The sequence below is a fragment of the Hirundo rustica genome, chromosome Z, assembly GCF_015227805.2.
Source record: "Hirundo rustica isolate bHirRus1 chromosome Z, bHirRus1.pri.v3, whole genome shotgun sequence".
In the NCBI taxonomy this organism is placed as follows: domain Eukaryota; kingdom Metazoa; phylum Chordata; class Aves; order Passeriformes; family Hirundinidae; genus Hirundo; species Hirundo rustica.
In genome coordinates, this window is record NC_053488.1 from 55,175,795 (window position 1) to 55,189,568 (window position 13,774).

A 13,774-nucleotide genomic window follows, 5' to 3' on the forward strand; every position below is an offset into this window, starting at 1 on the left:
ATTACTATATGACTTTAAATCAATTATTTGATTAACATGTTCTATATGTTCCTAATATAGGAAATAAGTATTCTCCCACTCTTCAGAGCTATTTTTAGTTGCTTAAGCATTCAAGGACTAGAAGTAGTATGATTTGCATTGCAATTTTAGAAACAATGCTCTAACAGATGCATGATTATTTTGGACACAATTTTTTCTGCTTTCACTTTTAGGACTACTATGTAAATAAATCATCATTGCAGGCTAATAAATTGTTTTGATTAAAAAGAACCATTTTATTAAGAACTAGATAATGAAACACACTACACATCCATTTACTGGAAGAACTACTGTAATTAAACAGCTTATTGTTATTATAATGAAGTCCATAACATGGAGCAAGTACTCAAGGTGAGTCATTAGGATGGGTGGATGCAAAACTTATCTTATTTGCCGTACTACTGAGATGGAATAATATGCAAACTACTTATTAAGGGATCCTGTGCCTCTCAGTAGGTCTTCCTAAAAGAAGAATTTCATCATCTGCTTAAACTTACCCAACTATGGCCTGACCTGAAAGGTACAAGTTCACTGTCAGGCCACAGACTGTAGCTGTTTCTACCTTGTGTTGGCACTAGCATATATTGTGAAATCAGCCAGGGGAGAAAAAAAAAAATTGTTTCGTCCAGAAAAACAAACCACGTGATTTCTAGTACTAGTACAAGGGCGGGGGCGTAGGAGTGGAAAAGAACAAGGGCAAGAGAAAGAGAAGGGCTGTCTCTCTGCTGCTTGCAGTCAAACGTCATGTCTGACCAAGAAAATCACAAAATTTTCTTAGTGCATGGAAAAAGACCCCAACCAACCAAAAGAAGAAAATGCGATGTTGTTTTTTTGCTTAAAACAACATCACAAAGCAACTGTGAAAACATACCCTCTTTAGCTATTTTTATTTAGCATTTTAAAAATATCTGGATTTCTATTTCCCCATTCATTCATTCATTACTTTATGCCATAACAAAGATTTCAGAGCCACCATGAAGGAGGTTACTTAAATCTACCAAAATTTCATAAATGCACTGCCTTCCATGTACACATTTTTACAAAATCTGTAGACTAAAGCAACCCAGCCCTCTGGGTGTAACAGAGCCAGCAGAAGCAGATTGTGTTGCTTTTTTAGAAGCAATACTGGAAATAGCTGTTCGTGTGTTGCCAGATGAAGAACTATTTGCTCAGCTGGTGGGAAAATACGTGTTTTGCAAAACCAGTAGTCTTCAGAATGGCACAATATGTATTCTGTAGGATCATGTTAAACATTAACAAAATAATGAACCAGCCTGGGTATGCCATCTCAGCTCCCTTTTTGGAAAGCAACACCAGTTCACAGAATGGGTAACTTTGGGATCTGGGACCACCAGAGACCACCAGAGGGACCCCCGGGACTGATGAACACGTGTACGAAGGGTGTGAGGGGGAAAGAACATGTAATGGCTCTCTAGGAAAAGATTATTATATGTATTTTCATTCCAGGAAAATCAATGAATATGTAAAACGCAGTACATAAAGCAGGAGATTTTCTGTACTTGACATGCACTGTTTTGGTGGAGATATCCCTGAAGCATCTGGAGCTGTAATAAAGAATGCCTGCTTCTTAATTCTACAGTGGTGTTAGGAAGGAGATTTTGACCAATTTCAGTAATACCTGCTTGCCAGGGTTCAAAAACTTTAAGTGGTATACAGCTGCCTTCAGTAAAGGTACTTTTCCATCTTCAATAAAATACTGTGGATTTGGTTTTGATGGAGAGACTTATTCAACAATGGTAAATATATTATATTAAGACCTCCTTTAGTATCGTAAATATTGTAGGCTCTGAAAGGGACGTGTTTCAAAAATGTGAAAATATGAAGTCACATCTGTAAACATGAGAACTATATCCCCACTGCACTGACTGGACATCAAACTAAGTATACAGAATATTATTGAGCCTGACAGCTCAGAAGAGTTGTCTCTTTGGTTGTCATGACTAAAAATTATTTCAAAATTTAGTATTTTTGGCAAACACATGAAGGGCTTTAAGCTATTTTGAATACTACCATATCTATTAAAAAAAATTATAAAATCCTATCTCTGTTTTCAAATCCAGCTTCCAAGAATCCATTTCACCTGCTTGTCTGAGGAATATTACTGAGAACAACAATTTTCTGTCTCATCATTTTGTTTTTACATGATTACTAAGCAGTGTAGCATAAAGATCTCTAAACAAATTTTAGGAACACAATTGCTTGACATTCCAAGGAGTCTTTAAACAGAAGAACGGCCCTTTGAATAGACAATCAAATCTATTTCTTGGTAAGCAGGCACATAAAACATAATTTAGGTACTGAAAAGTGCATTATCATAATGCCATGCTAAGCATTAAAATGTTTTGTAATTGTTTCAAAGGCAATTGAAAGTAATACAGTTAAATCCTCTTCTTCTTTTTTAAAACAATATAGTTTTTTCCACTGAGAAATGTTCTATTTCTAAAAAAGGTCTTACTACCTGCAGAAATTCAAGGAGAGATACCTGGGATGTGGAAAGTCAGGCTGAAGTCCCTCTTCCACCTAATTCTCTTAGCCTCATACCTCCTATTGGAGCTGTTCCACTTTGTATAAATAACCAAATACTCACAGGAGTCAGATCTCAGAGCAGGGTCTCAAAACCCAGTATGTGCAATCTATTCCTTCAACTAGAGTATGATTCTATTTTTGACCCTAAAAATTGCAGAATGCATTTCTACCACTATTTCTACAAGGCAAAACAGATCCAACAGGGGAAAAAAAAGAAGTTCCATGCTGATAGCTAATGGTATGGAGGTTTGGGGAATTAGTTCAGACAGGGGAGATGCAAATTCAGTTCCCTGATATAAACCAGGAAGCATAAAGATTTGAGCCTGCATATACTGTCCCCTAGGTAACTGTCCTAACTACTGGTCTATATGCTATTTTTGGTGGTTTTTTCCTCACTCCTTTATACCTAAGAGTAATCTTGAATGTGCTCCAGGTGAAAAGATTTTGTTTTATAACAAACATTTTTTCTTGGTTTTCAGTAATAATTTTCACTTCACTTCCTAAACCAGTTAATTGTTCTGGAAATTGAAACTTGAAAAGATTCTGTACTGTACTAATGTTAGGTTGCCATATTTATAAGCCATATATGCTCACATTGCTTCTAATGCTTCCAAAGGCAGATTCATAAAGGTTGTTTTTAAACCTGTACTTAGGAACAAAACAGCTGGATCTGATTTTCAGAAGTAGTGTCAATACTAAGGTGCTCTCTGGGCCTTCCTACAGACATAGGTGTCTAGTCAGGGTTTTCTGCTGCCAGGTTTTTCAGAAGAAAAACCCTGGACTCTGCCTATATTTGCATTATTTTCTATTTTATTATGAACACTTCTGTACACTTGCAAAGATCCTAACAGCGTCTGCTTCTGCATTCAAGGAACTTAGTAATGAAAGCTAAAACCAGAACTTTCTAAATTAAGTTGTTTAGATCTGTGTTAGTGTACAATTTGAACAAACCTATGTTTATTCCAGTGAATAAAATCAGAATGCTTTTGGTAACTTGGGGCAATTTAGAACAGCCATAGAAATAATGCAATCATTCTTCTACATTGCCAAGATTCCATATGCAGCAAATAAATCTGAATTTGTTTCTTGTAATTTTGAAAGCACTTTAGCTGAATAGTTGTCTAAATTGAGTAAGATTTCATGTGGATGCATTTACTTCCTCAGTACAGCCACAGGGGTTGCTTGTTTGTTTAAACCAAGAGAATTAATTAACCACGTGTAATTTTACTTTTTGTAACAGTCAATTCTTCAACAGCCTTCACTGATATTTTTAATTAATTTATTTTTTTTTTTAACTGAGCTCAGACTCCCAAAACGCATCTATGGTCTACAGCATGAAACTGAAGGAAGTTTATGAGCCATACTACTGTCTTAAGTACCTAAACAAAATCTACAGTGTTTCCTATAAAGTAATATTTTCTGTAGAAATGCACAAAAGCCTAAACTGAACGGATTCTATTAAAATAAATATAGGATTCTAGATTGATTTTAAGAACTATTATCACCTCTTTGACTAACCCCTAGCTGCCAGCAGATGTTGCCCCAGGCCAGTACACACCTAATTGCTCTGTCGAAGGGCCGTTTCCCTACCTCATTGAGCCGGATGATGTGATAAATTTGCCTCAGGTACTCGGTACCACCTGGTTTGTGGCAGATATCCAGGACCATCATGTTTATATTATGCTCAGTGAATCCAAGTGTAGTACCTCCTTCCTCTAATGTTGCACCTTTAACTGTGACTGAGGCACTAGAATATAGAAAAGGTACAGTATTAAGTAAAATTTCTAAAAAGCAAAATATTAATACGAACTCAGCTAGAACTACATGTTCAAAAAACCTGGAAGTAGTAGACTTACACAAGTGTTGTTGTACATATATCTCTCACACAATACATGTTAAATAACATTATTATACAAATTTTAATCACCTTAATTGGAAAGATGAACACTTAAAACACTCTTTACTCTAAGGATATAAAAGTAGCAAATATTTTCGTTTCCCATAGAGAAGTATCTTTGCTACTAGAAATGGCATTTACATTCGATCTCTTGTGCATTTTTCTTTGCTTGTCACAGCACATATTAAAGCCTAATTAACATGTCAGAAAGGTAGCCATTACTCTAAATATAGGTTAGAAGTTTTAAATTGAAGTCGACTTTTTCCACTGGTATGTTGTTAACCATTTAAAAGGTACTATTTGCCACTTGTTGAATTTTTAGCCCTATAACGTTCCTTGCTTTTTTTGTATTTGTGTGAAATTTATACCAATGAAAATCTGAAGGTGACATTCCCAAATGTCTCCGCAACTGTGCATTCAAATCTCTGATCATTGTGAGACTCTGAACACAAACACAAATTACTATCTCAGCATTGCTACCAAAAAAGTATAAGAAAGAAAAAGTACTAAAATTTTCCTCAAATAATAGAGCTGCAATACAGGTATTTGTGTGTAAAGAACTCGAAATATTAACAAGAATATATTGTCATTTCTACAGACACTATTGGATTAATTTAAAATAAACTAAAGAAGCATTCTCAATTAATTAAAAAAGTTAATATTGTAATGTTTTTTAAGTAAAAACCCCCAAAACATAAAAAAACCCAGAAAAAAATCTGAAAACAAAACCACTGTGATTGCAGTTTACTGTTGAAAGTGTGCCATGGTTACAAAATCAGTCCTTCTGAAAGTTGTTGTTTGACCTAAAGGCTCTCTGAAATGCTGCACAGCTGCTGGACATTGATCATATTGCTTCCACATGCAGTTTCAGAACGTCCTACAGAGCAAATAGTTTTCAAAATATAAACTATAATTTTGTTCTTTGCTGAATGTAAGTGATACTATGTTATTATGGTGTACTTTACAGAAAAGCTTCAAAGCAATTGATCTTTAAATAAAAGCACACTTAAGGCTGATATTTGATGCCACATACGATACAACCTGAATTTCTTGTCAAAATTCTTAGCAACTAACATTGAAAAAGCTAAGGATCTTTGACAAAGGAATGTATCGGTGCCAGCACCCAAATGTATCCTTTACTGCTGTTACTGTGCAGGTGAAGCAGATGATTGGATTCAGGCAGCCCTATGATTAATGACTTCCTTTCTGGATTTGGGACTGCCTATCAATCATGTCATTAGCAAGAATATGCCCTGAGAGAGGCAGACCTCAGCCAAGGAATAACTGCATTCATCTTAATCTGTATATGCACCCAGCCAGCAAGGTCAGGGTCTCCATGATGAAAAACAATAATCTTCAATTTGACAAATTACTTTGCAAAGACAGACATTTCTTTTCTTCTTAGGATGTGTGTTTTTTAGAATCTAACGTGACTGTTTACAGCACTGGTGCTACCATAAAGTGAAGGTTATTTTAATGAATAGTAATACCTTCAGGCAGTACACAAGACAGGCAATGAGTGCAACTGCCATTTTCTGAATGGCTATAATTTTTGAAATATTATTTAAAATTAAGTTAATATATATACTGTTTGCACTTTTTATGCAAGTAGCTATCCTGATAATAATAACATAACACAAAATCAAGCAAAAAATTTACTTACAAAACTGTACTTGAAAGATGTTTTTATGGCTTTGTAGGTGAGTCCCAAATAAATTTTTGAAATAGGTTTTTTTAATAGTTTTTTTTCTTTCATTTATGTCTATTAGAAGTCTATAAACATTTATAAATATGAATACATGTATGCACATGCATCCAGCTAAATCAGAAAATAATTTGAATGGTTAAATTCAAAAAGAAAAAAATAAAATGGTTACATAACACCAACAGTACATAGTACATAACTACAATGTAACTATTTCATTAATGATATTCATAAATCTCTTCTTGAAAGATTGCTTTTAGTTTAGTAGTTACGTGACTGCTACTTACTTTCATTGAAAATTTGAATTTCAGCTCTAATATATTATTTTCGTAATTTACATTTATAACATTTATATCCAGATTTCATATCTCAGGTATTTATAAACTGTATGTTTTTTCCACCCAGATATTGACCCACAATATTTGAATGAAAAATGGAAAAACATTCATATTAGATTTCTGTGGCAGAAATGCAACTGAAGTCAGGAGTCAATTTCATAACTGCACCAATAATCATAATTGCTCACTTGGAGAGCAGGTAATGTATTCTTCATTATCCGAAGCGTAAATTTACCAGGCCTAGTCAGTTAGTTAGTTCAGTTCAGTCTTTTGTTGACACTGTATACATACAGGAACATTTTCCCATGTTTACTTTCCACAATCTGATACCTAACGTATAACACAGCATTTTTACAAAAAAAAAATACAGAAGTATATTAAATTCCAAAATTCTCAGCTTCAGATGAGCAAATTAACTAAAGTTTTGATTTTTAGAGGTTATCCACAATATTGTCTTCCTATATTTGTATTTTTAAGTATATTTGTATTTTTATTCTCTCAGTGACATTAGAAATTGTGTTATGGGACCATTGTGTTAACTATCAATTTACAAATTATCATTGTGCTTTTTTATTCTACAACTCCTTCAGTCACTAGCATCGGGATTCAAGCTCTTAATCCTTCGATCTTGTAAATCAGAATTAGATGGAAACATAAAGATAACAAAGGTCAGCGTCAATGAGTGTTTGTGTGACACTGTTACTGCTTACTGCTACCCACATTAACTGACTACTCATAGAAACAGGATACCGTCCCTTAAAGCACTGCATGAAAACTTGATCACTGGTGTCACTGATTCCAACCTACTATCCTTTGTTTATACAAATTCTGACACGATAGCAACAACTGCAACCTTAAAGAATACTCACTGAAGAAAACCCAGCAATCTTACTTTCAGCAGTTACAATTTAATTCCATGAATCATGTAATTCAAATCAATCTAATATTGCAAAGTTGATGAATGGTATTTTTACAGAATGATACATGACTGCAACATTAAAACAGACTGGACTACAAACACACTGACATGTACACAACTTCTTGAAAAATCACTGTAAAGATCCTAATGTCAAATCTGAAGGAAAATTTGGTATTTTCTCAGAAAGGCATAGCAGGATATTATTCTTGTCCTGTTTTGATATACCCTATTTGCCGCAGGGTTTGTTATGTTCTAGAATAAAGAATGCTTCCTTTTTATTCACAGATGAACAATGAAAACTTCCGCTTAATCACCACAGTAAAATTAAATTACAAATACGTTTAGTACCTTGTTCACATTTTGAAAGATATAACAATGGACTTGTCCACATTTTTGGCTCATCAAGGAAACATGAAATCTTGTAGTACTATGAACACACCATTCTGATGAAACAACCATGCTTTAGTGTTTCAGCAATGAACTTAAATTAAAAACCCATGGTATAAAGCCATCAATGCTAAGGACTAATCAGTTTCATATAAGATCACTGCTCATCTCTCTTCCTTAAAATTGAGCAGTAGCCATAAACACGCCAATAACCCAGTAAAATAAAGAGCAAATAAGAGCATTTGAAAAATATTATGTTCTTACCAGTCTATGCTCAATTTTCTTGCCTTCAGCAACTGGCTTTCAATCCAGTTTGGTCTTTGCTGTTCAATGCTTTGTATAATCTTCTGGGTCACTTGCTTAGGACCACTTTTCTGTTTTCCCATAATACTTTCTAAGCACACACGAACTAAACTGAGTTTTTCTTTGCTCCATCTGTCAAGTGTCGCACCTGTTAAAAATTCTGCAGTATTTCCATCCTCAAATACCCGACATATAATTACAATCAAGTTCCAGACAAGCAGACCAGCTTTCTTCAATTCAGCAAAGTTTCTTGACATTTTTCTCTCAGCCAGAAAAAAGAAGTATTTAATTGGGGGAGGCAAACATGCAATCACTGTAGGTAACTTGCTGATTACAATAGATACTGCTTGAGCTGCAAGCCTTGTGAAGCCTTAAAAATAGAAAGAAAAAATGAAATGATTAACATTAAGAGTATAGTTCTAACTGCTTCTGAATATTGTATGATAATTTCTAACTTCCTTTTGTACTGAAAATGGATAAAAAGCTTAAGTACTCAACACTGTAGTTTCACTTGTATTATGCTTTCTGCACATAAATCCCACAAAGCCTAAACAATTACAATACTTAAAAGAAAATGTAGAACTTAGACTGTGACTCTCATAACAATTAGTCCTGCTGTGCAGTCATTACAGGATTCATGAGAAAGACAGTACTCAGGTATTCTGACTTGTAAAAGGTTGTCTTCAAAATTGTACCATTTTTTTTACTACACAGCTGAAGCATTGCGCTAAGTGTATTAGAGTATTACTTCCATTTATAACTACTAGCTTTTTATCAGTCTCTTTCTATGTTCAAAATGACAAAACTCCAGTTTATCATCTTTCTTGTAAGCATCTACACTAGATAGCACTGCATTTTAAAGACTCCAGATAATAAAAGTAGTTATAAAAGTAACTACAGAGAAATTGTGCTGCTCAAAAGCCAGGCCATATCTAAAATGAAAACTATAGGAAAAGGTGTCAGGATTTAAAAAAGCACCAATCTCTACACAATCTCCAAACAATTCAAGAAAACCCTATGTCATTGCATCCATATTCCAAATGTTTTTCTTTTATTAAGAAAAGGAACAATATCTGGTTTAGATATCACACATACAAATTTCAATTGTCTTGAAGCCTAGAGTCTTACCTCTCAGCTTGCATATCAGTTCACACACAGCAATTAGCCTAAAATAGCCATACAGAAGTTCTAGATTAAAATGAGAGTGCAGTGAAGATATATGAAAAAAAAAAAAAAAAAAAAAAAAAAGGATTTTGGCCCTGGCTTGGCCACAATCTACATACTCAAAACACCGTACTACAATATACTATAGTATTGAAAATAATCAGGTAAAATTTTGATGGCAATAATTTATCATGAAATGTTTCCAAAAGTTAGCCTTCTGAACCATGACCTGAAGTGAAAATACATACCAGGAATCAGCTTTACATCTAATCACCTTCAAAACACCTCCTGTTCTATACAATTTTTTTCTTTTGTTACTAACTGTTTCAACAACCAAGCAGTAGCATATTCCACAACAGTTTCAGTGCTTTTTTAATTTAAGCATAAATTGCTATGTTGTAAAGTTGGAATGAATGACTATCCTGAATGAAAAGATGATAATGAAAAGGAAAACTGTTTACAGCCATTGAGGCCGAAGTATAAGCATTATTCTTTACTTTGTTTTGAATCCCATCTGACTACTGCCGGATGCTGAAAACATCTTCATTACTATTACTATCAATACTACCATACTGATTATTTTCAAAACCTTGTTTGTATATGTATTTGTGTAAGCCTCAAGAAAGAATAACTGAATTTTAATGCAAAGTACATAAAAAAACCCCAACCACCACAGGATGTTTGGAAATAGTTTGTTCATTGTCAAGCTACAACACTCAAAAAATTTAACTGCCCAGTTTTGGAGTAAAAGAGTAAAGGATTTAGAGGTACTTATGAGAAGCTTACAGGATGTATTGTATAAATATATAAATATTATGTATAAATTTCACCTACATTTCCCAGATTCTTTTCTCTTCATTTCCCGAGGAGTGTAATTCCATTCCTTTGGAACAGTTTTCAGTAAACTTTCGGGAACTATTTGCTTGTGTTGGTACGTTCCATAGTTTTCTGTTGCCTCCCATGAATGCATCAAAGAAATTATCTGTTTCACTATACCCTTGACTGAATTAATCAAAGTCAGCTTCAAGCATCTGATAACTTCTGGCTCCGACTCACCACAACTGGAAACTTCAGAAGGAAGAATTATTAACTATTCAGTAAGTGTAGTCAGTTGTGTAAATCTGTTTCAGAAAGTGTGTTCAGAATTCTTATGGAAAAAAAAAAGGTAACATTATGGTTCATAATAAATTCGACATATTGGTCTGTTACAAATTAAGAAAGAGTACAATGCATGTTTATACAGCATCTTAAATATAGTACTGACAAAAAAAAAAATCAATTTATTTCCTTAATTCTCATTTCTCCACTGATATATTTATAAAAAATCTATTTAAGCTGATTGATGTCTTCCTTTTTATAAGGAAAACATTTAAGTACTTGTTAGGTATCAATGAGGCAAACAGATATACTATTATTTGTATGTATTTTTGTTTTCAGATATACCTTTTTTCTACATCATTTTCTTGATAGTATTAATGAAGCTGCAATTATTAGATACCCAAAGTGCTATACTCCAGACAGTAAAGGGAAAAAAAAAGCTATTTTGGAAACAAAAATATATACAAATAATACTCATAAACAGAAACACAGTAAGTCATCAGAGATTGCATGCTCAAAACACACTATCCTAAATACAGTTATTGACAATACAAATATCAGTCTTCTCCACATTCTTAATACCCCGGCAAACTGCAGTTTCTCCATTGTCATGGAGCTGCAATTGTCAGGCAGAGTGTTGCAGAGCATATCAGAGATGTGTTTTCACATGTTAGATCTTTAGATCCTTTGCTCATACTTTTGCTTCCCTCTACATTTTGCTGATCTCATCATGGCCTTTCTGGAAGTTTCCATGCACCTCTTCTCTCTTTTTCTCCCCCTTACACGTTAAATTTCTAGTTTTTGTAATCCCATTTTTCTCTGAGAAGTACCTGAGCACTTTTATAATTCTTATCTATTTTGTGATACTCATAATTCTATTTCCCCTCCTGCATTCTGCCATTTTCATACTCTTCTCTTGAACCCTCCTGCTTTTAATCCATAATTTGCAATATCACCCTTCTAAATCTCACCTCTCTTTTCTGGTTGATTACTGTTTTTCCTTGGGGATAGAATTAGTTGCTTTAATTGTGAGGGCAGCTCTCCCTCTCAACAAAAAATTAAGAGTCTGAGTGCCTGCTGACAGCAAAGATTATATGCTCCTCAGATTGTTTCTCCCTCAGTAGGAGGAGTTCTTACTTCTCTTTTTCCATGCTTCCTCTTTTTCACTCTTCTTACTGTTAAATTGTGGTAAAGGTCTGGAGCTGCTAAATACACAGAGATGAAGAATCTCTACTGGTAGAGACCTACAAAAATGTTCTGCAGCCAGCTTGCTGGTAAGACAACCACTTAAGGTCATCAGACTCCTGGTCAACAACACTGCTCTGGAACGTCTGCATTCTTCAAAATTTTCACCACTCCTACCATGGCCTGAATGCACAAAACCGTTCAATAATACTATAATTTTGAAGTAAACTAACATACTTTCACCTGGTTTATTATGGTAAAAATACTATTCACTACATGTCTGAAAATGAACAGCATTTAACATCAGATTTGAAATGCTTATAAATAAATTAAGTACCTGTCATATTGTATAAGCAGTTCCACAGCAGTTCTTTTTCCATGTAGGACTCAAAAGCAATGCCAAGAGATTTGGGTGATAAAGTGCAGTAAGACAATACTGTGAAGATCGTTTCAATCAGAGTGGACTCCTTGCTATTTTCCTGTTCCAAGTGAGAATTTTGTTCATCACAATTTAATGCTTCATTTCCTTCAAAATAAACAAAGACATGGTTCAAATAATTTCCAAGAAATTCAAGGTCTCAGTAATGGATAATATTAATCAAAACAAACTGCAAAGTTTATCTGAATAATATTTCAAACAACAACACTTACAGATACTGAAATCTTATCTTTCTCTGGCTAATTACCGTTGATTGTCTTCCCAAATTGTGCAGCGAATAAAAAAAGACTCAAGCATGTTTTCAAATTGCAGAATATGCCTACTTAATTCAAAACTAAATTGAAATTGATTGTAATTGGAAATTGATTATTTACTGAAGATTAATCAGAACTGCAGAATCACAGTCAAAACATTATTACTGCTTAACTCCTCCACCTTATATAATAGACATATGAAATAATAAAATCCTATTTAGACATAAAAAATTAAGAAAAGTAACAGGTCCATATTCCCAAAAATGTGCTGGCTTTGTTTTTCAGTGCAAGATGAAAATCAGAATGAAACAGTTCCACAAAATAAAATCTCAGCCCTGCTAAGATACAGTTTTTAAAGACAAGAAGTGATTATCTTAGAGTCCAGTAATAATTTGTAACAAATATTTACAAATGTTTCTGATAATCATTATAACACAATCTCCCAGCTGAAAGATAAGGATATGTTTAAAACTCCAGGAATCACTGCAATTCAATGACTTTAACTTGTGCTAATATTGAAGACCTGAGATTCCCACCTGTTTGTGAAATATGCTTCCAGTGTTAACAACCATGAGAAATGCCCAGAGCCATAACCTGCTGTCTTGGTTTGAAAGACAGGTATCTGCTAGGGAGGGCAGGGCTTCTCTAGGAATGGGGAATTCCAATACCCTCCCTCCAAGTTATCATAATTTAGAAGATTAAAGAGGCTTTTCAGTCAGAGCTATGGGGAAAGGAATAACAGTTCTTTACTGGTAAGTATGACAAGGCAAACAAACAACAACTACAGCATTAATAATAAACAGAACCAGGAACCTCGAGGGGCTTTGTTTCACAAAGCCCGGGGCAGTCTGATCCCTTGGGACCCTGAGAGCACCAAGCTGGAATGGTGGAAACTCCCAGGCTGGTGGCTGGAATGGTAGGATGTCCCCAGCAGGCAGGGGGGTGTCCTGGCAGGCAAGGGGGAATGTCCCGGCAAAGTGAGCAGCGCTGAAGAAGCCGTGACAGCCGGGCAGGGCTGGCCCTGCTCCAGCAGGGCAGGTGAAGGGGGTTCCGAATTCCTGGGCGCTCCAGCAGATGGATGATGGTAGAATTCCCAGGATCGGACCCGCCGTTAACAGCGGACTCTTCACGTAGCTAGCAGTCGCCTGACCGTCCTCTCCGAAACCGAGAGCAGAAGAAAAAAAAAAAACAAAAACCCGCTCCCGGCAGCCCTGTCCTTTTTCCCTCCCCCAAACTTGAGTGACCATCTCCCTCCCGGCCAGGTCTTTTTGTGTTAGTCAAGTACCCCCTAAGTACCAGCACTTTGTTTCCCAGTAGCTTATGGGGAAAAATTCTTTAAGACAAAAAGGAACAAATCTAATCCCCAACACCTGTTAAATACTCTTAATTTAAATTTCTAGTTTACAAAAACAATGTTTTCTGCAAAAAGTATTTAGATAAAATGTCATTGCTTCTGCCAGTTTGGTTGTCTTTACCTTCAGCAACCTGTGGAGGACAAA

At 34.9% G+C, this 13,774-nt stretch overlaps 1 protein-coding gene across 4 annotated transcripts in view; it reads right to left on the reverse strand.

The window, feature by feature from the left end:
- KIAA0825 (KIAA0825 ortholog) overlaps positions 1 to 13,774 on the reverse strand; it is a 242,871-nt gene that overhangs the window by 110,117 nt on the left and 118,980 nt on the right. For all 4 annotated transcript variants that reach the window (XM_040089698.2, XM_040089700.2, XM_040089697.2 and 1 more), the window contains 4 exons: positions 11,920 to 12,108; positions 10,134 to 10,367; positions 8,097 to 8,505; positions 4,177 to 4,333 (listed from right to left, as the gene is read on the reverse strand). In XM_040089698.2, coding sequence (XP_039945632.1) covers positions 4,177 to 4,333; positions 8,097 to 8,505; positions 10,134 to 10,367; positions 11,920 to 12,108 — 989 coding nt within the window. The remainder of the gene's footprint in view (positions 1 to 4,176; positions 4,334 to 8,096; positions 8,506 to 10,133; positions 10,368 to 11,919; positions 12,109 to 13,774) is intronic.